At 53.0% G+C, this 22,037-nt stretch overlaps 1 protein-coding gene across 1 annotated transcript in view; it reads right to left on the bottom strand.

The window, feature by feature from the left end:
• Window positions 1-878: 878 nt before the first annotated feature.
• The window catches only part of ABCA3 (ATP binding cassette subfamily A member 3), a 43,722-nt gene continuing 22,563 nt past the window's right edge, over window positions 879-22,037 (bottom strand). The window contains exons 14-31 of the mRNA XM_061559019.1: window positions 21,425-21,580; window positions 20,674-20,884; window positions 20,145-20,295; window positions 19,424-19,522; window positions 18,240-18,420; window positions 17,191-17,524; window positions 16,360-16,645; window positions 15,725-15,929; window positions 14,730-14,949; window positions 14,215-14,373; window positions 12,584-12,756; window positions 12,181-12,315; window positions 11,372-11,566; window positions 9,501-9,688; window positions 9,070-9,240; window positions 8,368-8,552; window positions 7,149-7,222; window positions 879-6,247 (exon numbers count right to left, since the gene is read on the bottom strand). Of these exons, the coding sequence (XP_061415003.1) occupies window positions 6,116-6,247; window positions 7,149-7,222; window positions 8,368-8,552; window positions 9,070-9,240; window positions 9,501-9,688; window positions 11,372-11,566; window positions 12,181-12,315; window positions 12,584-12,756; window positions 14,215-14,373; window positions 14,730-14,949; window positions 15,725-15,929; window positions 16,360-16,645; window positions 17,191-17,524; window positions 18,240-18,420; window positions 19,424-19,522; window positions 20,145-20,295; window positions 20,674-20,884; window positions 21,425-21,580 (3,255 nt within the window). The 3' untranslated portion in view covers window positions 879-6,115. The remainder of the gene's footprint in view (window positions 6,248-7,148; window positions 7,223-8,367; window positions 8,553-9,069; window positions 9,241-9,500; window positions 9,689-11,371; window positions 11,567-12,180; window positions 12,316-12,583; window positions 12,757-14,214; window positions 14,374-14,729; window positions 14,950-15,724; window positions 15,930-16,359; window positions 16,646-17,190; window positions 17,525-18,239; window positions 18,421-19,423; window positions 19,523-20,144; window positions 20,296-20,673; window positions 20,885-21,424; window positions 21,581-22,037) is intronic.

Genomic DNA, 22,037 nt, shown 5'->3' with positions numbered 1-22,037 from the left:
CTACACGTGTTGTAGCTGCTACTACACGTGTTGTAGCTGCTACTACACGTGTTGTAGCTGCTACTACACGTGTTGTAGCTACTACTACACGTGTAGTAGCTAGTAGTAGCTACTACATATGCAGTAGCTACGGGCCCCGCACTTTCAAGGGCCCCGCTCTAAATGCTTTCATCAAGCTATCAATTCCGTTTCGATTTAAATTCCGGTTCAGTGATTCTGCATTCTCTCTGTTACTATAGTACTACACTGCCTTCACTTGTATGAACGTCTGGGTGTTTAAGGTTAACGATTGGTCGTATTATCTGGCTGTATAGCAAATAAAAAAATACAATTACTTTACTGTGAAAGTAAAAAATGTGTTTTAATATTTTTTTAAATTTAGGGCCCCTTTATAAACATTCTACAGGCCCCGCACTCGTTTCATCCGGCACCGTGTACACAGCGATAACTATCATGTTGCAATGCGGCGATTGAGGCCACGCAACTGTGCGAGAAATGGTTTATCGCGGTGATGCCTCCTTCGCATCTGTGAATGGGGCATTGAGTCGATAGATGTCCAATGGTGTGTCCTGGGTGACCACAGTGGCACACCGACTGGAGAGCGAACGTGACAACATCTCCTCTGCATCAAGTGTCCGCAACTGCCATCGTTTGTGCAGATTCGGATTGCGGCCCTGGAACTTCGCGGACGATCGAAGCCAAGTATCTTCTGCGTCGAGTATTGGCGTACAAACTACTTACTTAGGGTGTACACATCACTTGTTGTACTGTATATCAACATTTCTATCGCCTCCGACTCTCGCTGGTGTGTTTTTTTCATTTTAGCTTCATGCAAATGAGTTATATTACATATGTTAATGGAGACCATAACACGACTGTATATTTTAAAAGGTAATTTATAAATTACTCTTGTTACAAGACTATAAATAATGGTTTTGAACAAGTTAAACAACAAAGCAGAACCGCACACTTGCATTGTTATCAACCCAGATTTTTAAAGTCCATTATCAATCAAGGACAGTCATACATTGAAACAAGAACCGTTTGAAACTATTTTTTTTGCAAATAAGAAACAGAAAAATTGCCAAACAACGAGAAGCATATCAATCACACAACCGCAATCGAATACAAAACAAAGATGCGACGAGAAAATGGAATGCCATCTTCGGGTTAAGACGGGCAGATTGGGTTAAGCCTCTTGAGAGAGCACGAACCTTCCCCCATCATTCATTCAAAACAACACAACACCGAATGGCAAATCAATCATCACGCACAGTCAGCGAAGGGCCGTTGCGCCAAACGTGTGACCTTTTGCGACAGCATTCGCAACAAAAAAACGCTCTCGAGTGAATTGTTTGACCCACGGATCACGGGGGGCTACACCACGTGGGCAGTGCTATTCCTTTTTAGGGTCGCGGTTCGCTCCGATACGTCGTCCGAACGTCGATCGCCAACCGAAGTGAGCGCAGTTTCGCTGCGGGAGGTCACGTAACGAGACGGGGCGACGTGTCCACACAGCGACAGACGTCTCCCCCTTCGAACGGACTGAACGGCCGAGTCTGTTGAAATACCCATTGAATGGTGTTAGCTTCTCTTATTAATATTCCGTGCTGGACACACACAGCTGGCAGGACGGATCTGGAACAAAATTCATTGTGGCTGACGGTCACTCTCACTCTGTCCCACCCACCAGTCTCTCCCCAGCGAGCGTGGAGGAGAAGAAATGTGCACTGTGCGAGGATGGCGTCCCATTCATCTCACCAAATCAATGGGCCAGACTCGAACGGGATCGGGACATGCCAAGCGGGCATGTCTGCCATGTCCGCTCATCGGTCACGATTAAACATTCGATAGAGACTTTAGTGGGGGAAAAACATTTCAACAAAATCTTGCCACACGCTAACCACCCAGATTAAAAACAAATCACAATTTCAGGCTAAGTAAGCTACTACAAATCAACAAGGTAGATATGTCTGCATATGTACAATCACTTTCGTTAAATGCTAAATCCCTTTTCATTGCAAGACATTCCACAGCACCAAGTAAAAACGAAAACTAACAAACGCAAGCCCCACGCCTCACCCGAGAGGGCTCAACTCAAATGGTTATGCATGGAAAATCCTTGGCAGGAAAGAAGTTTTATTTTATTCCCCAATCGTTGGTCTTAGAACAGGCGAGCGAGTGAGTCGTCGGCGGGTTTGTGACGCATCGTGTGGAGCTCAGACCTCGGAGTTTTAGGGGGCTGCCCCCCCCCCCCAAATGTCCTGCTTTATAACGGCTTAAATGCAATACTGTATCCATGTCATACATCCTATAGGCAATTTGATATAATTATAGTCAAAGCACCGCTGTATTCTCCACCAAATAATGTGACACATTCTAAAATAATTGTGTTAAGCTTGTTCTGTTTAAATAACCACACTGAATGACAACAATGGAGTGTTTGGCACCGGGCATAGGTGATGATGAAAAAAAGGTAAGAAATTGAAGATAGAAAGAAGACACCCCCTCCCCACCGCCTCCCTAAACTAGAACAGCCCTCGGGCCGCTCCCCCCCCCCCCCCCCCATCAAACTGAATCTGGCCCTGCCGACCACGAGCGTGGTCTGAGCTCGCGAGTTCCACGGAAAGCACGAAGATCGGATTCCTCTCTCGCTCCTCTCTCGCTCATCTCTCTCGGGCGCGATGGGCGAACTGTGCGAGTGACGGCCACCAACACGGAACGCCACTGGCTCCACACTTATTTGGCCCAGATGCACAATCGAGACTTTTTTTGAGTTTCGTTTGTCTGCCTAGTGGTCCCGACGGCGATGCTTTCAAGTAATCGCACGCAACTCGCCACTTGCACGCGCACGGCATCGACGTAAGGCAGACGCGATCCTTTTAACGTCGAAAAATCAGCTTCACGTGTCAGCAAGCCGGGGGGGGGGGGGGGTACGTCTGGAACTTTAAGCACGGCCTCGCACAGGCCTGTATTAGATGTGTACAGTATTTGGATGTTCACAGGTAGCTTCCCCCCCCCCCCCCCAAAGATCAACTTGCTCATCTAAGCTTGTCCTCATTCGTGCAATGGTCCACATTTTAAATTCACCAATCTTCCGCAATTGTATGAAATTTTATTTTTAAAGATATTGCGTAAACAGTATTTTATTTTTTAAAAATAACCCAGCACTACGGCTTGAAGCGAGAATTATAATTTGGGAAGCCTGGTCTAAAAGGAACTGGCAGACATGAAGCCCAAATAAATCAGCTCAATGAAATCAAATAGTTCTACGCTCCGATATCCACGTATAAAAGTACATATGCTTTAAAATAGAAGTGGTGATGTCGTCACCATTGCACAGCGTCAACTACGAGCACCCCTCAACCTGCTCGCCGCGTGCGGCCGATGCGGTGGGACAAACAACCCCACCGCCGCTCCCCCTGAGCCGACCCGGGCTCGGCACGGCGCCGGATACGGCTCGGTCGCGCAGTGGGAAGAGTGGAAGAGCGTCCGCCGCGTGGAGGATCTCCCACGACACTGCGGGCTTCTCTCAAGCGTCACATCTGCGGAGTGGCTTTCGGTTTAAAAAAGGATTTTAAACGGATGACGGCGCCTACGACATGGCAGCTGCACTCGTGCCCGCTGCGCTCGGCGCTCTGGGCACGGATCGGCAGACCAAATCAACGGAATGCGGCCAGAATTGAGCATCACCCCTGAATTGCACTGCGGACACACATCGACCTTTCAAGTGTCATTTTAAGTAATTTATCCAACACTTTGACTTGCATTTGTGTGCACGGTTGAGATCAGACGTATTTACTTATTGAAGCTCTCTTAAGTCCATTATCGATAAACATATGTGCTGTTGTTAAATTCTCTTTTGAAAAACACGGTATATTTTCTATTTGCATTGAGTGCTTGATTTTGGTTTAAAAAAAACACGTGCCAAATTCACCTAATAGTGGTCCACAAGCTCAACCCATGACAAAAGCCACCAGATATAAAATGGAAAAAGCAACGATATTTTATATCAACGAGCACGGAAATAACCTAAAGCCCCAAGGCTGTAATAACAACGTCCCATTTGCACGGCACACAGTTGTATTTACACAGAACCTGATAGCTCCCTTTGAGATCATCAGCCCCCCACACCAGTGTATACTCAACACAAAAACCTCACAATCGCCAAATTGAAGCCGTGTCTTGTGTAGGCTCAATGTGGGCGGAGAATGCGAGGAAATGAAAAAGTTCGGTTTGAGCGACCTCTTGACTGCGCGGCCACAAAACAGGTCACGCATCAATGCGGACTCTCATGCCCGAACCCAGCAGGACAATTCCCGAGACGGCGAGTTGCGCATCGAAGCCGTGCGGAGGCGCGCCCCCCTTCTACGGGAATGACAGAGACCCACGGACTTCGCGGCGAGGGCTGTGCACCCACAACGCCGTCCACGGCCACGAAAGTGAGCAGAAGCCAAGAGCTGGGGGCTGAAAGGCCGTGCGAGACTCTTTGATGTTGGAAGCCCGGCCTCCAATCATGGATAACAGAAAAATAATGTGCACACAGACAACGATCTCCTTTACCCCGTGTAAAGATGACATTTTGGTCAATCAGATTGCGGGGCCTAATGTAACAATCTTTTCCAACAGCTTGCGGTAGCAAACCGATTTCGACTTTCTGCTTCTCGTCAGCATGGTGCAGCCCCGTTAAACAAATGCCGCTGGGTTTCCTGACGCTTCCGTTCACATGCAGGTGACGCCACAGCGCCATCGGCATGCGAACGGACGCTGGTCCGCTAAACCCGGCACTCGCACAAAATCCATCGCCCTGATTCGATCTTTGATCGAAGGAGGGCTCGAAATCCAACTGCTCAGAGAGAGCCCGATGTGTATTGTGGCAGCCGTGCTATACGGTCAACAGCGATATTACGGTGGGCTCTCGTACGCAATGACGAGAGATGACGTCCAAAGCCACTGGCTCCAACGTCACAACTCCTCGGGTCCACGTGGGGGGCTGGCTTGGACGCAAGCGTATTATAAACTCAGGCCAAACTGGCAATGTTTAAAAGCAAACGTGGAGAGGTGAGAGGGAGTGAGCTATAAACGATCGCATGCGAGAGAATGCCAAAAGTGCAGCTTTCATTACAAATGTGTTTCCAAGCTGTGTGCTGAAAGCAGAACGCTGATCATGCCGAGAGACAGCTGTGAAACCGAGGTCATTTATGATGCGTGCACGGATATAACGCAATCCTTTTGACGGGAGTTGGTTCAGATGTAGCATTCCCTCAAAACCTGAACGTGGAAGCAAGACAGTAATGTGAGTACTGTAGCTAAAATTGCTTTATCTATCATCGATTTTTTTAAAGTAACTGTGTGCAAAATATACCTTATAGAAGACATCTGTTCATATAACATCAAACGTATATATATCAGTATATTGAAACAAAAAACTGGAATTTACAGTATGACGACCATATGAGAAAAACTAACTGAAATTTTCATATCTGAGATCTGCAACATAATTACCGACGAACGTAACTTCATGTCCACCCTGCCAGCGATAGCTGAATTCACGCGTGCACGCGTTAAGTGTCGACAAGAGCGTGAGAAATCATCGATGCTTTCACCGGCGTCTGCAAGGGAAAACGATGTACAGCTCATATCGCAAACGCTCAGGCACTTCTACAGATGAAAGTGCAAGTGGCATGCACGAGTAGACCGTGTGCGCGCCTGCATGCTTCTCACGCCAAGTGAAATTCATTTTCATTTTAAAAGAACGGGACCGCGTCCGCCGTCGGCGGAAAGGATACGCGGACCCCAAGACGGAAACACTCTTTGTTGAGCGGAGGTCATCGTGCAGTGCAAACAACGCGACAGCCGTCGTCGCGCATGAATGGACGGAGAGTTGCGGCGACGGCGATTCCAGTGGGACGACGGGCGTGGCCGCGTCGCCCTGATGGCTGGGGACGGCGCTTAAACCTGGGTTCACGGGCGCTGCTGGCAACGCCGCCTGTCGCCCATCGCGAGCGAGCAATCGAGCGCCCTTGCCAAAAACAAGCCCAGCCCCTCCCGACGAGGATCTTCAGACGCTGTTTCCCGGGCTGCGGTGACGCGGGGGCGGGGTCGGGGGGGGAGGTCACTCGGGGCGCTCCTCTGTGTGCCGCTGAAAGCGAGCGAAGCCCAGGAAGACCTGCTCCAGGGAGATCTGGCTGATGGAGTAGTCGTCGAGGCAGTAGTCTCGCTTGGCCTTCTCCAGCATCCCAAACACCTGGCAGAGGACACGTACAGGGGATGAGCGGGATGAATCCACCAATTTTTATTTTTTATTTTACCAGGTAAGGCCCAACTGAGCTGTCTAGCTCTTTTTCAGAAGCAGCAAAATCCACCAGTGGGGTCGTGTTCTGGCGCTGTGGCCGTCGCGTCCACTACCCGAGATACCGCAATTCCTGATACCCGCAGGTTATATAAAAGCAACAGTCGTACAGGGTGCTTAAAAATGTTTTTAACACTTCTGAGAATTTGCCACAATACCACAAGAAATGTGCCTCCGGGCTCTGGAGACCACCTGAAGAAGATTCCAGGCATGCGTTGACAATGATGGCGAACAAGTGGAGACTCGTTGAAGCTATTAACATGACCTTTGTTATCATGCTACAGTGTATTATCCATTATTTTTCCATTAAAAACGAAAGTCCCATATAAGTCTTCTTGGTTCTTTCCGTAAAGTCACGTAACTTTACCGAAAGAACCAAGAAGATGAATCCCTGCAGTCACGAAAGCTTTAAATCCCATATAAGTGTTAAACATTTTTGAAGCACCCTGTATTACAACATTGCGATTACAGGATCACAACATTTTTGGATTGCCTATTTGCAAGCATGACATATTGTACAGTGCATACTATTATTTAAAATAATGAAACAATGTTCAGCCTCTTGGTCAAAATCCACTGTTGGATGAAGGCTTCCCCCGTGCCGTGCCGGTTCTTCCCCGTGCATCACCACCCTTGGTCACTACAGGATGGCGACAGAGGTGAGTTGGACGGTTTCCACGTGCCACTCAAAAGTCAGCCATGGCTGGGATTGGTTTGCGAGCGTTGACAGCTAGAGGAGCGCTCGCGACGTGTGTGCCGTCAGCCGCGTTGTTCTGGACGACTGCCGAGTGTGTACCTGGGCCCAACTCATGTCCATGTCGGTCAGGTGGTAGTGAACCAAGCCCTGGTGCTGGTCCTTGAGGATGCTGCCTGCAATCGGAAGGAACGACCCCCACACGACAGACGTAACAAAATCAAGAACACAGAAACATCATGTTGCGTGACACGTGATATCTGCATTGGAAAGACACGTTTGCATTCCTGACAACCCTTATCAGTGACTGCCATATTACAGACCAATTCAAACCTCATTAGTCATCCCGTGCCCTTAGAAATCTCAACGTGCATCCTAAAAAGTCCCATCACAAGGGAGAAACACAAACAAATAGACAAAATAAAATTGCCCTATTGAAAGCGCTGTATGCTGTATGGACCTGAAAACTCAATTTCCCTGTACAAGAATACCGGGTAAACCGCATGGGTTGACAGGAATGCATTCAATCGGTGCACTGTGTACTCTGTAACGTGACACTTGGGTCAGCTGCATCTCGCGAGAGCAAATCCAGATGAGACTTTCGGGGTAATTGATTTTTGTACGAATGGATGGCAATGCCAGTTTTACCTCAGTCCAACTCGATACGCACAAATACATTACGTGCTGCAATTACATGGACAGAGTTAATGTCTTTAAGACAGACATAAAACTGTATCCTGTATATAAGTAATTATTATTTACAGGCCTTTGTCAATCAACTGCTGGATGAAGGCATCTCCATGCAGTGTTGTGTCATCGTGGGGGTTGTTTGACCATACGTCACCATGCTGGTTAATTCCTACGCCATTTCTCTCCGCTCATAAGAAGTGCCACGCCACCCAAAACATCAGCCGATTGGATTTTTGCATTTTATCTCTGTGTCTCTGTGTGAAGGCAGGGCTCCCCCGATGAGTGTTTTTCCGATTTACTTTTTGTTGACACATCGAGTTTCTCCCGACTTCCCCGGCGGCATTCTGCTGGTGCCGAGGACCCTCCGTTGGCTGTCCACCCCCCCCCCCCCCCCCCCCCGTACGTGCGTGGCTCGTTGTCGTGGTCCATCTGCCGTTCGTCGCTCGTTTCCCTATCAGTCCCCTCCAAATCTTCCCCCACCCCCCTACCCTATTTTCTCGCCAAGTCGTACTCGTTTGCTTTTACGTACAATACTTTCCGCGTGTTCGTTTGCGAGCTCGTCGCAACGCACCCGCGGCATTTAAATCATCGATCGATCGAGGCGCGAACCGTGAAACCGGCGTTCCGTTACCGGGGAAGGTGGTCTCGACAAAGTGCTTGAAGGGCTGCGTGTCGGCCTGCTCGGCGCGAATGCGCGCCAGCAGCGTGTAGCCACTGCCGTAGCGCGACTTGAGGTGCTGCTGGCTGCCCAGGCATCGGAACTGCCCGTTCACCATGATGGCGATGCGTGTACACAGCGCCTCGCACTCCTCCATGCTGGGGAGCGCACGTGGCCGGGAGACGGGGGGGCGGACAGCGTTTTAACACGGAGGGAGGGGGTGGGGGCGCTCGAAACTCATGTTGACAATTCCACCACAAAATATTTCTTTTATATACTCTGATATGGCAATAATAATCCAGCCAACATTTACAGGTGTTTGGCAATCCACTGCTGGATAAAGGCCCCCCCAGAATCAATCACGTGCGGTTAAACATTGAGATGAGGTCAAAATGAGAAAGTGGGCATGGCAGATACAATGTAGTAATAATAATAATGCTAATTACTCAAAATTAATCACATTCTTGATCATTTGCAGGTGCACACACAGATGGGGCCACACGTATAAAGAAACAAAGATCCCCCGTATAGCCTTAACAGACTGTCAAGGAAAGTGCTGTTAGCGAGCACCTATGAAGGCCGGCACGGCACACGAGGGGGTGGGTGGCCAGCCCCACGCCCGGCCGCCTCATGACGTGTACACACACGCACACACGCACACACGCACACACGCACCTGTGCGAGGTGATGACGAGCGCCCTGCCCTCCTCGCGCACGCGGCTCAGCGCGTCCCACAGCAGCCGCCTCGCCACGGGGTCCATGCCCGTGGACGGCTCGTCCAGGAACACGACGGGCGGAGAGCCCATGAGCGCCACCGCCGTGCTCAGCTTGCGCTTGGTGCCACCGCTGCGTCGGTGAGGAGGCGCCATCCGGGGCATGCGCCACGGCACGGCGAGAGATCGTCAGGCATGACAAGGGGTGGGGGGGGTTCCAGGGCACAGAAGGAAGTGGCAATGCATGAAGGCATCGCTGCGAACCGCTTATCGGCGCCTCCCTCATGACAGACCAATTCACACCTTATTGGTCACCCCGGAGCGGCCGCAGTGGCATGTGTGGTGTGCGTGGCGTGCGTGGCGTGCGTGGCGTGCGTGGCATGCGTGGCCCACCTGTAGGTGCGCACGAGCTTGTCGGCGTACGCTTCGACGAGCAGCGCTCGCAGCGCGTCGTCCACCATGGCCGGGATGAGGCGCTCGGGAACGCCGCGCAGGCGCGCGTACATCCACAGCGTCTCGCGGCCCGTCATGTGCTCGAGCAGCCCGTCAAACTGCGGGCAGTAGCCGATTCGCTGCTGCACCTTGACTCGCACACACGCGCGCAACCGCGATTCCAGTCAAGACGCGGGATGACGTTACTCCGCAGTTGGTCGTTATCGTTAGCATCCGTCTCCGTGTCCAGGTACCGCCTGGGTCGCTTGGTAAGTGCATATTTTTTCGTGTTTAGTTTGTTGTCCTTCCCCCACACCTCCTCCGATCAGCACGGTTGTGTGCATGTATGTTGAAGTTCCGTCGCACCGTCCGTAACCAACCGACCGTGCGAGGCGATAACGTACGGTTCGAAAGAAGTTCAACATACATACATACATACGTGTTATTTCCAAACTTTTAACTTATGCAATCAATAGTCGAACAAAAAAGCTAAATTAAAATCCCGTCATGAATGCATGCACAACGGTGTCGCGCAGAGGACATCTTACGCCGATGAAATCAGCTTTGACGGCACAGGCCATGAGCCAACATGAAAAGTTCCTGGAGCCCGGTGTTTCGCTTTGATACCATAAACGAGGAATTTGCTTGCACAGTTTCAACGAGAGAGAATAAATACGGATCGGGGTTTACAACGGTGATGACCTAAGAAGTGTGAACCCCGGCAGGGGTAGACTCTTTTGAGTTTGTCACCCCAAGGTAAGACCTCTGAAATGCCTTCATAGCGACGTCTATAGATGTCCACTTGGTACGTGTCGACGCATCGATTAATCAGAGAAAAAATATCAATCATAGCCCTCACTTTTTGTACGCATCAAATTGCGCGTGGCAGAATGTCACCGGTTTCGATTCGTACACGCCGTGTGTAACTGGGCCGTGCAAATACTCTCGCTTTTAAAGATGCCCCCTTTTACTAACGTAGAAAAGTGTCGACTTTTTTTATTGAACTGGGATCCTAAAACCATGACAATGAATAAAATCATAAGAGTGGAATTGTGGACATGCCTATCGTTGACTGTCTATTCAGGACGAGTAGGGAGAGAAGGGTTGTTGCGATCGCTCCGATCCACATATAAAAGAATGAAGAATAATCAGGCATTTGCATGGCAAGTAAGAAGAATCACGCATTCGCATGGCTGATGTAATGCTTCACAACATGCGTAGGAAGTATTCAATTGTTTTCATGGAAGCCAACCGACAGCTGTCAGGGCAAAACGCGTTTGCACTGGTTTGGTTATCCAATTTGTGGGCAATAATTTCATCCATCTGGCCGGTTTTCAATTGGAAAAGTCTCTAAAATAGCAACACAACTTGATGTTAAAGTTGAGTTCACATTGAATCGCCTTTATCAGAGCTATTGTGCCGCCCCCTCCCCTTACCAGACATCCGTGAACACTACCGGACATCTGTGAAAAAGAGCTTTATAGCTCACCGGATACCTCTAGTATAAAAAAATATATATAAATCTTTTTTTTTATATAAGGATTCTGATAAGAACAGACGGATGGACGGACAGACAGAACCAAAACGCAAACGCTTTCAACCTCAGCTGGAAAGCGTCAAAGCAAATAAACAAAATAATGATTTACCCCCCTAACTTGCCGTGCTCATCGCCTCTAACGTTTTCGCCGCCGCCTTCGACCCTCACCACCCTCTTCGACCCTCACCACCCTCTTCATTTCACGCCTCCCCCCACCACCCCCCCGCCCCGCCAGAGCCGGGTGACGCATCCTTGCCGAGGAGCGGCAGGAGACGGCGGCGGCAGCGGCGCTCACCTTGCGGATGTCGGTGAGGATGCTGTAGCCGCCGATGACGGCGTCGCCCGACGTCACCGTCTCCTCGCCCGTCAGCATCTTGAAGGTGGTCGTCTTGCCGGCGCCGTTGAAGCCAAGCAGGCCGAAGCACTCGCCCGCCGGGATCCCAATGCTGATCCCGTCCACGGCCACCAGCGGGTTCTTCACCCCGTACACCTGTTGGAGGTCATCGGCGTCGCTCGGGGTCATCGCTCGGGGTCATCGCTCAGGCTCACTCAATGTCACCGTTCACGGTTCACGGTCGTTCCTTCTACGGTGGTCGTGATTGTCCAGGATCACTGTTCAGGTTCATTCTACACGTTCATCGCCAAGCTATCATTTGCGATAGCCAGGTCGCTTCTGAAAAAGATCTATGTCGCTCAGTGGTCCTTATCCGGTAAAATAAAATAGTTTCAAGTAGTTTTTAATAAAGGAGGTTTATTATCTACTTGTGTTTTTGTCATGATATACGCACACGTGCAGCCCTTTTGCCAATCCACTGCTGGATGAGGGGCTCCCCACGTCCCTCCGTGTCGCGGGAGTTACTTTGGTCATACTTCACCACGCTGGTCAGCGCGAGACGGTGAAGGCCGAGGCAGCGCAGACGTGGGAGACCCAAACTGCAGCACAACAATGGAATACGCCGTGCCGCCCTCTGCTGCCCACCACGTTAACCCCACAGCCTATAACACCTGTCGCTCACTCTCCAACCTCAAGCCTGCGTAGCTTCAGCCTCCAAGCAGCACCGCTCGCCAGGGCCCCAGCCCCCCCCCCCCCCCGCATCTCCTGACCTTGCGCAGGTCCTTGACGACGAGCTGCTCGGAGAGCGCGGCCGCGGAGACGTTGGCCACGCGCAGCCGCTCGCGAGCCACATCCTCGTCCTCCTTGCTCTCCTGCACCGGCACCTGCGCGTCGCGCGCCCTCCACTGCGGCGCACGCACGCACACACGCACGCACGCGCACACGCACGCACACACACACACGCACACAACAGTTTGACGACACTGAATGGTGGCTTTCTTTGATTTTGTAATTGTCTTTATCGCAAATTTGTGCGATCACGTCGTGGGACAAAATAATATTTTGGATCTCTCCGAGCCCCGATCGCACGGCAGCGGAGGTCTGATAACAACGGCGACACAAATCAAACAAAAAAAAACATCTCCAGATCCAAGCGGCCCGGGAAACACTCACCCAGGGGTGGCGGTGGCACAGGTTGCGGCAGAGCCGCGCCAGGCTGCGGAAGGCGTTCAGCTCCAGAAGGAAGACGAGCAGGAGGTAGGTGGCGCCCTGCACGGCCATGAGCGTCAGGTAGCGCCCCACGCCGTACGGCTGCCACGCCAGGTAGTCCAGCTGGTACGTGATGTCTGTTGCGGCGCGGTGCGGGAGGTGAGGGGCGGGGGAGGGGAACGGCGGCGACGACATCATGAACATGTTGCCATCGTGCTCGTCAAGGAGCGTCAGCCACCATCACGTGAACTCTGGTCAACCTCGCAGCAGCAGCAGCAGCAGCGGCTTTTGGCTAACCATCGAACAAAGACGGTCACAGCATCACGCGCTTTCAGATGCGTTTCTGTGGCTGTCTGGAACGCTCTTCCTTCTGATATTAGGAAGCCACTGGAGCTATGCAATTTTAAATCATCATCTAGATTTTTACACACATACATACACAAGCACTCGTCGCCAGCATCGTCGATGTCAACAAGCAGCTTCGAGTTCAAGTTGCAAGTTCATTTCGTGTAACCAGGTGACAACGAGAGATCAGGAGAGAGCCGCATTGGTGAGAGTGAGCCGGGACATTAGGTGGCAGGACGGGGGTGGGGGGGGCGATGCTGCTGCTATGTGTGAGTAACGCCAAGTTAATGAGTTGTGGGTTATTTTGGAATCTAGTCTCCTGACGCCGGTGCACATAGACCAACACTCTTTTGGGTGCTACAGTGGCAAGATGTTAACTACCTCGCCTGGTATACAGGAGGCCGTGGGTTCGATCCCAACTATGACACCAGTACGTGTGGAGTCTGTATGTCCTCTGGTTTTTCCCTCCATATTTAGAAACACGCGTTTTAGAGAAATTTGGCTGCTATAAATGTCCACGTGATAAGCCACTTCGTTGAGCTATCATTCGTGATAGCCAGGCCGCTTCTGGTAAAAAGAGCTACATAGCTCAGTGGGCCTTACCTGGTAAAATAATAAATAGTTTCGTTTGAGTTTTTGAGATTTTGCATATGTCATCAGGGGATGTTTGAAGAAGAAGGCACGTAGTCAGTAGTATTATTGTGGTTATTATACGCCGCAGTAATAATCACCGCTAGGATTCTAGGATTCGAACCGTCAACCTCCGTCACAAGGGGCGAAAGCGCTATCGCTGGACCACGACGCAGGATGCGTCAGGTTGACACGAGGTGCATGTGTGAAGACCAAGACTCAAGTTGAGTCTGGGTAAATGTATCAGCTCAGTGCTGTTGAATGTGCAGTCGTGGTGCTGTTAAGTTAAGTCGGCACACACCTAGTGAGAATTTTTAGAATGTTCATCCCCACACCAGGTGAAAGAATCGATTCGGTATAAACCAGTGCTTGCTAATCTTTACTGCAGCCTTGCATCCCTTTGGTATTCCATCGTACATGTAAAAAAAATACAGGTTTGATGAAGCAAATGAGTTGTACTTACGTGCCCGTGCTCAATTTGTGTTTCGATGGTTTACTTTCTAAAATCATCTGCATGTGTCTCGCACCCCCACAAAGGGCATCTCGCACCCCCAGGTGTCGCGTGCGCGCCAGTTTAAGAACCGCTGCTCGAAGCGAACCGCGTGGGTGCCGGGTCTCACTGTTTTTGCGGCACAGGATTTGCGCCAGGATGCTGCTGTTGCAGATCTGGATGAACTGGTAGTTCTCGTAGAAGTAGTTGAGGGACTGGCCCAGGCAGTAGTTGGGCAGCATCAGGAACACCTTGTCCAGGGTGTGGCACAGATCGAGAAGCCCCAGCTCTGCGCGCAGGGGCGGGGGAGAGACGAGACGCTGTGACCCTGACAGCGGCGGGCGCCCCCCAGGGCTAAAGACCACGCGCGTAAGTTTACGTTAAGTGTGGCACACAGCACGATGACCAGGGCGGAAAACGCAAAAAGCTGTGGGAATGTTTAAACGAGAACTACTTCACCTCGGGTGCGATACCACAGGGGCTGCACTACGAAAAAACCCGTCGACCCGAGTTCGATTCCCGCTCGCGGGAATAAACGTGCGATGTACCCAGAAAATTGACGAAGTGGCTAACGAGCAAAGGAGGGCGGCGAGCGTGGCGCCGTCCGGAGTGGACGGGCCGAGGCGCCCGGAGGGCCGGGAGCACCTGGAATGCGCAGGATGTTGACGGAGAGGAAGCTGGCGGTGCCCGAGAGGACGTTGAACATGCTGAGGCGGGTGTAGGCGGTCGCCGAGGAGCTGAAGAAGTTCTGCAGCAGGTACATGAGCGGGATGACGGCCCAGCCGTACAGCAGCAGGATGAGCAGCACGAGCAGCAGGTGTGCGCCCGCCGTGTACGCCTTCACCTCGAAGCCCAGGAACACCAGCTGCGGGACACACACGCACGCACATGTGTGTGAACTGTGTGTGTGTCACTGTGTGTGTCACTGTGTGTGCGTGCGCGTGCACGCACGGACACCGCAAACAAACGCGCAACCACGCGCACGCAAGCGTGCTCATTCACGCGTGCGCGCACGCACGGCACAAGCAAGCAAACACGATTGCACATGCACACATATACACGTGCATGCATACTCGTGCATACATATATACACACACGCATATACGTGCAAACACACACACAAATGCACGCACACACACACACGTGCATGCATTTTTGCAACTTCACTTACTTTTCTTAACAGCTAATATGGCATCTCTCTAACTTGCGTACGTTCTCCAATCCACGGGTTCCTCTTCCTGTCTCTCAGTCTATTTCCAAACAATGCACCTCTTCCACATTTCTTTTGCGTACTTTTCAACACTTAACACGCGAACAGAAAGAGCAGAAAATGGGGCTAAACTGCGTACGAAGAACCACGTAAAACTAAACAGTGGACGTAGAAGCGTGTAGGCGAAACCGCGTAAACTCAAAACTACGTACAGAGACACGTACAAGCTTAACCGCGTTCACTAAACCACGTGCAGAGAACCGCGAACGCTAAACCGCGTACGCAATGCCGCGCCCGTGGCTACCGCGTGGGCGACGTCAAGTGCCGGCAAGGGGGCACGCGGTGTAATGTGTGCGCGCGTGCGCACGTTCAACTCCTTCCTCTCGCGCCGAGCGTAGCCAACCGTGCCAACACGCGGGCAGACGCGTACCAGGATGCAGCAGCAGGGGATCATGTAGTTGAAGAGGTCCCAGAGCAGCGCGGTGAGCCAGTAGGAGACGGCGCGCACGCCGCTCACCAGCTGGATGTGCTTGGCGCGGGTGGCGCGCTCCGTCACCAGCAGCAGGGCGAAGGTGCTCGCCAGCGACGCCAGCCCGTACATGAGGTTGAAGGCCACCGCAAAGCCCGTCTGGCCCCTGCACAGTCGGGGAGGACAGGTGTAGAGAGGGGGGGGGGCGGGATAAAGGATTTGTATGTACAGCGTATTCTTGGTTCTTTCGGTAAAGTCACGTAGATTAAAAATAAAAAAATAAATTAATAAATTGAAAATAATAAAAGGAAAAAAACCCTGACGTTTCGATCGCAACACAAGCGGTCTTCAACAGGTGGAGAGAAAAGAGGGGGCAAGCTTTCAAGTGCAACTGCTTGTGAGGGTTTCCCAAGTGAGTGGGCAAAGGACGAGAGCTGGGAGGAGGAGTGACCTGGCCACAAATGATAGCTCAAAGTGGCTTATCATGTGGATATTTCTAACAGCAAAATAATCTAAATAATCCTACGTTTGACTTGTCACGACGGATGGTTGGACGGATGAACGGGCGGTGGTTTTGTGCGTAGCGCGACGCTCACTCGTGAAACTGGTCCATGGCTCTCTCCGTGACGTTGCGAGGCAGCGGGTAGTTGCGCACGGAGATGGAGTGGTTGGCCCCGACGGCGTGCCTCAGCAGGGCGTTGTCGACGAGCAGCAGGGCGGTGGCCGGCGTGTGGAAGCCCTGCCCGTTGAAGAGCGCCGTGACGCTCACGCCGCCACTGCCGTTCGCTCCTGCTCCGGCCACGGCCGCCCCCACGACGCAGTGCGTGTTGAAGGAGCCGCCCTCCGCCTCCGCATTGTCCACCAGGTAGTCCCAGATGTCGCCTGCAGCGCGGAGAACGAACCGCACCGCTTGCTTAACGGCAGCTTCCTTTTCGCAGCCGCTCGCCGGATTCGTCTCGGAGAGCAATCATTATAGAGACAAACGTGATAAGTCAAGTGACATGACCACATTGCGTATATGAAGCACGGTCTTCATTTCGAACGCTTGACATCTCTAGGGGCGGCACGCGACACAAATCACGTAGTGGCGGTGGTTACACAAGGTTACTAAGCCGCACCGCTTTGCGTGCATTTTTATTTTTTCATGAACAATGCACTTTTAAAACTAGATTGAAATCTCATTTCGTCAGAACTGCTTGTTGTTGTGATTAGTTTGTTGTCCTTCCCCAGCACCTCCGATTTGCACGTACGGTACGAAAAAAGTTCCACATACTGTACATACTTCAAATTTGTGTCATGCAGCCACAAAGAATGCACCAAAAAGGAATGCAACTGTTAGATGGAGGCCGTTCAAATCTTTGGGTTGCACCTTCACGCAATGAACCCGAACGGAAACGAGAGAGTAAGAACCCCGCGCGTCGCCGCACCTCCCGGGTACTTGACATCGTCGTTGACAAACACGGCCGTGGCCGTCCGCATCTCCGCGATCTGCCGCCGGTACTCGAGGGCGACGCTCACGGCCTCCGGCCCAGCGCCGGGCGCCAGCGCGTACGGCACGGTGACGTGGGCGCCGTAGCGCGCCAGCGACAGGTCGAGGGACGGGGAGTCGCGCGGGCCGGGCAGCGTGCGCGCCACCACCAGCGCCACCGTCGTGAAGATGAGCGGCACCAGGAACTGCGCCACCATCACCTTCCAGTTGCGCCAGCAGTAGACGGCGCGCTTGAGGAACATGGCGCGGCACTGCTGCAGCAGCAGCCACATCTGGGCGCGGGTGAGAACGTGGGGCGGCAAACGGGACGCGTATATTAAGTTACTAAATGTCCCATAAACTATTAACTATTTTTGTTTATTTGACCAGGTAAGGCCCACTGAGCTATACGGCTTTTTCAGAAGTGACCTGGTCACAAATTACAGCTTCAGCGAAGTGGCTTATCATGTGGAAATGTATAGCAGCCGGTTACTCTAAACGCACGTTCATTCTAAATGTGGAGGAACCGGAGAAAAATCCAACAGGACTACAGGGAGAACATGCATACTCCAAATATACAGCAGGCGTCAAATATACAGCAGGCGTCAAACCCACGACCTCCTGTATACCAGGCAAGGTAGTTAACATCTCGCCACCGTGGCGTCCTGGGTTGGCTGGGACAGTAACGGTGGCTTCAATAAGGCTGTGCCAGTTATATCTGTGAGAAAATTTGCGAAAATCGAGATTTTCTTTGTCCCAGTTTTAACATTTTACAAAACGCAATCATTGGTGACGAGACTGAGACCACCAACTCGAGACACTTGACATCCGAGGCGAGGTTCCGGTGGGTGGCTGAAGCCCAGGGTCCCTGCGGTGCGAGTTGACCTCAAAATCCACCGCCCGACCACCTCACAACTCGCCGCACTCGGGATCCCAGGTTAAGCAGGGGGCGGCCGAAACCCGGATTCCAACCCAGGCTTCTCAGCGGCATCCGGCCCATTCACGCACCCCGGTGTTGAGCTTGATGCTGGACAGGTCCTCGGATACCAGGGTGCTCGTGTCGTCCATGGAGGCGCTGATGCTGTCCGTCTCGGCCGTCAGGTCATGCATGCGCCGCTCGTGCTGGTAGTGCAGGTGCGGCAGCTGCCTGGCCTGCGCGTCCAGCGCCGAGTCGGCGAGCTTGCCCACGCTGCAGGGGCGCGGACGCACACAAGGAGCCGGCCCCGCCGCTATCGTCCAATGAAACCACGCCGGCAAAGGGGCGCCGACACGGCCTGGCAGGCGAGCGTTGGCCGCCTGCTGCTGCAGAGGTTCACGGTTCAAATCTGGCGGTTGACCCGGTTAAAGCCAGGGGCGTAACGACCACGACAAAGCGTCGTCTGCTTCGCGGTAGACGTTAGAGATCCCTCGATGCCATTTGCGAGGGAAGGACATCGCGTGCCGGTATCAGGGTCCAAATTTGCCGAGTTCCAAATTGACCCGCCGACTACTCAATTAGTAACTTACAAAGTGATCATCGCCCACCACTGCCAGATTAATGCCCGTCACCAGGCCAGGTGGTGAGTCACCTTGTGCCCACAGGGACAGCTGCCACTGGGGGTGCCCTTTGCAATGCGATGTAAAGCGCTGTGAGAAGATGCCCCAGAATGTAGGGCGCAATATCAAAGAAACAAATAATAAGCATTCATAACAAACACTGCACCACTCAGTTGGTTAACGGCTGTCATTCACTCAATGAGATTTCTACGATTAATGAATGAGCCCATTTGTTAAAAAAATGTGTTAAATGGGCTCATTGTGGGTGTTTGGCCTCAGTTGCTTCGTCCCGGGCTGTACTGCTCTCCCTCCCACGCTTCCCTGCCCCCCCCCCCCCCTCACCAATGTAGTTTGCCTTTTTGATTCCATGTTGATGCATTACTTATGTAGAAACCGCTGTTGCCGTTCATTAAAAAATCCCGATTGGGTGGTCTCCCCCAATGATTGGAAAAAATCAAGAGAATCTTATAAACCATTGGAAATCATTACTCAAGAAAATTCATTCGTGACCTTTACGCAGTTAGTCATCGAGACGCTGGCGTTACAGCGTGTTCGGCGGCGTGGGCACAAGGGCCCCCCCCCCACCGGGCCCCCCCCCCGGGCCCCCCCCCCCCCCCACCACCGTGGTAGCCGCGCCCCCTGGTGGCCATGCTCACCGCAGGAACACCTCCTCCATGGTGGTGACCGACACGCCGTAGCTGTTGATGCCCAGCTCGTCCCGCCGGCGCTCCAGCTCCGTGAAGAGCCCCTCGAACCTGGGCCCGGGGAAAGCATTCACTTACAAATACACAGCAGCAGCAGCAACAGCAGCAGCAGCAAAGACGTTCACGCGCTGTACCGGGCGCTCATCTCAGGGTGGGTTGACCCAGGTGGAGGCCCAGTTCCAGAGCAGCAACTCTATGACCTCGTCTCATATCGCCGTGCGGAAATGGTGGGCACGTCCTGAGGTCGGATATATACCGTGTGCGGCTCAGTGGGGTTTCGGGGGTACGGTGTGGTAATACAATGGTGGGGTGTGCGGCGATGGTGGAGTGCGGTAGTGTGGTGTGATGGATGGTGTGGTGCGATGGTAAGGTGTGATGGTAAAATGCCGTAGTGGGATAATGGAGTGCGTGGTAGGGTACGTGTGTGTGTGTGTTGAACTTCTTTCGCACCTCACATGGCCACCTGTGTTAATGGGAGGTGCGGGGGAAGGACAACACTGGACATGGGGTGCGATGGTGGGGTGTGGTAGCGTGATGGTGGGGTACGATGGTGGGGTGCATGCGAGGGTGTGACGATGGTGTGCAGTGGCAGGGTGCGGCGGCGTTGTGCGGTGCCGTGGTGGTGGGGTGCGGTAGCGTGTGCGGTAGCGTGTGCGGTGGGGGGAGCTGGCACCTGTGGGAGGTGTCGGCTGGCATGATGTAGGCGAGCTCGGCGCCGGCGTTGCTGGAGAGGTTGGCCTCCGGCACGTGGCTGTGCACGAGCTTGGAGATCCACGCGACGTCCGCCTCCGGCTGCTTCACCACCACCATGTGGTACCCGGCCCCTGCGGACGAGAGAAAACCACGCATTTCGTGATACGTTTATTAACAACAACAACAAACAGAATGGTTACAGCACGGCTCAATTGGTCATGCATGTGGCACGTTGAACTTAGTTTAACACGGCGGCTTTCGCCTGCCCCCGGGGTGGGCGGAGGGGGTGAGCTCACGACTTCCGTGCCCCCGGAGCAGACGAGCAATCGTCCCCCCCACCCCCCCCAACCGTGCCCCCAGGGACAGACAGGCACTCCCTCCTCACTGGTACCCTGTGGAATAATTATCCCTCCCTCCCCTCGTGCCCCCGGGACTGACGGGCACTCCCCCCCCGTGCCCCCGGGGCAGGCGGGCACTCCCCCCCCCGTGCCCCCGGGGCAGGCGGTCACCGTATTTGCGCTTGAGGAAGAGCGACGAGCCGCAGCACTGGAGGCGTCCGTGTGCGACGATGGCGACGCGGTCCCCCAGCACGTCGGCCTCCTCCATGAAGTGCGTGGTGAGCAGCACGGTGCGGCCCGCTCGCTGCCGCTGCAGCAACTCCCAGGTGGCGCGGCGAGCGCACGGATCCATGCCCGACGTCGGCTCGTCCAGCAGCACCACCTGGCGGACACGCGCACACTCGCTCGTTTAGTCGCCAGTTCATTCGTTCGTTTCGTAACACATTCGTTTGGAATGTGGACATCTGAGAAACACTGTGAAAAAAAGCTTCATAGCCCATCGGATTCCTCCGTCTGGATATGCAAACCTTCATGTACTCGCTCGCACATTCACTTATTCATTTAGCAGCAACAACAACAACCGCCATTTGCCACTAAGTGGCGGTGACGTCACCACGGTGCTTGTACCGGGCTATGTGCACTTAATTTAGCAGCAGCACCACCTGTACCCACACTCACTGATTAATTTACTCACACGCCGATTTCTCAAGTCACTCGTTCGATCGTCCTAGATATGGTGGCGGGTCGGTCGAGACTAACGACTGAGAGGCAGCTAAAGAGAAGGGGGGGGGGTGGAGGGGACACGCCCGGGAGATCGACCGCTCCGGAGATGGAGCAATGAAATCGGCCATTGTGTGCGCGCAGGTGCAGTGAACCGATGTGGACGAAGACGATGACGATCGGGCGGCGGCGGCGCAGGCACCTTGGGGTCGCCGATGAAGGCGATGCCGATGGAGAGCTTGCGCTTCATGCCGCCAGAGAGCGCCGAGGCGCGCGCCTTCCGCTTGTCCTCGAGCTGCAGGGCGGCGAGCATGGCGCTCACCTCGTCCGGCACGCGCTCGTACGGGCAGCCCTTGAGCTGCGGCAACACGCACGCGGGACCGGAGCGGTCTCACGACGAACTCAACGAGGCCGAAGCTCGAGTGAAGTCGGGCAACTTCCCGGCGAACGTTTGGCGAGTAACGGCGGTAGTTCTACCCCTTTTGCTGTGCTCTTCATGGGCAGCGACTCTTAATCTCTGGGTAAAGAAACGTTGAAATAGTCGAGATGACCGAGTGGCTCATAGGTCGGATCACTGAGCTGGCACCATCGAGATCCCGGGTTTGAATCTGGGTTGTAACCGTCCGTCCGCAATTAAACCAGGTCCTCAGCGCAGCGAGTTGATTGTTTCAGCTCGGTCACCAATGACTGCATGAAAAAAAATCTTCACGGTAAATTAGCTTCTGCGCTCAATTTGTATGCATGTTGAACTTCTTTCGCACCATACGTAGCCAACCATGCTAATGGAACGATACATTTCAATTTCGCAGCCTTTG

Source organism: Lethenteron reissneri, chromosome 3 (genome assembly GCF_015708825.2).
Source record: "Lethenteron reissneri isolate LAM-NWPU_2019-01 chromosome 3, ASM1570882v1, whole genome shotgun sequence".
Classification (NCBI taxonomy): Eukaryota; Metazoa; Chordata; class Hyperoartia; order Petromyzontiformes; family Petromyzontidae; genus Lethenteron; species Lethenteron reissneri.
This window is presented reverse-complemented; position numbering and strand designations above follow the sequence as displayed.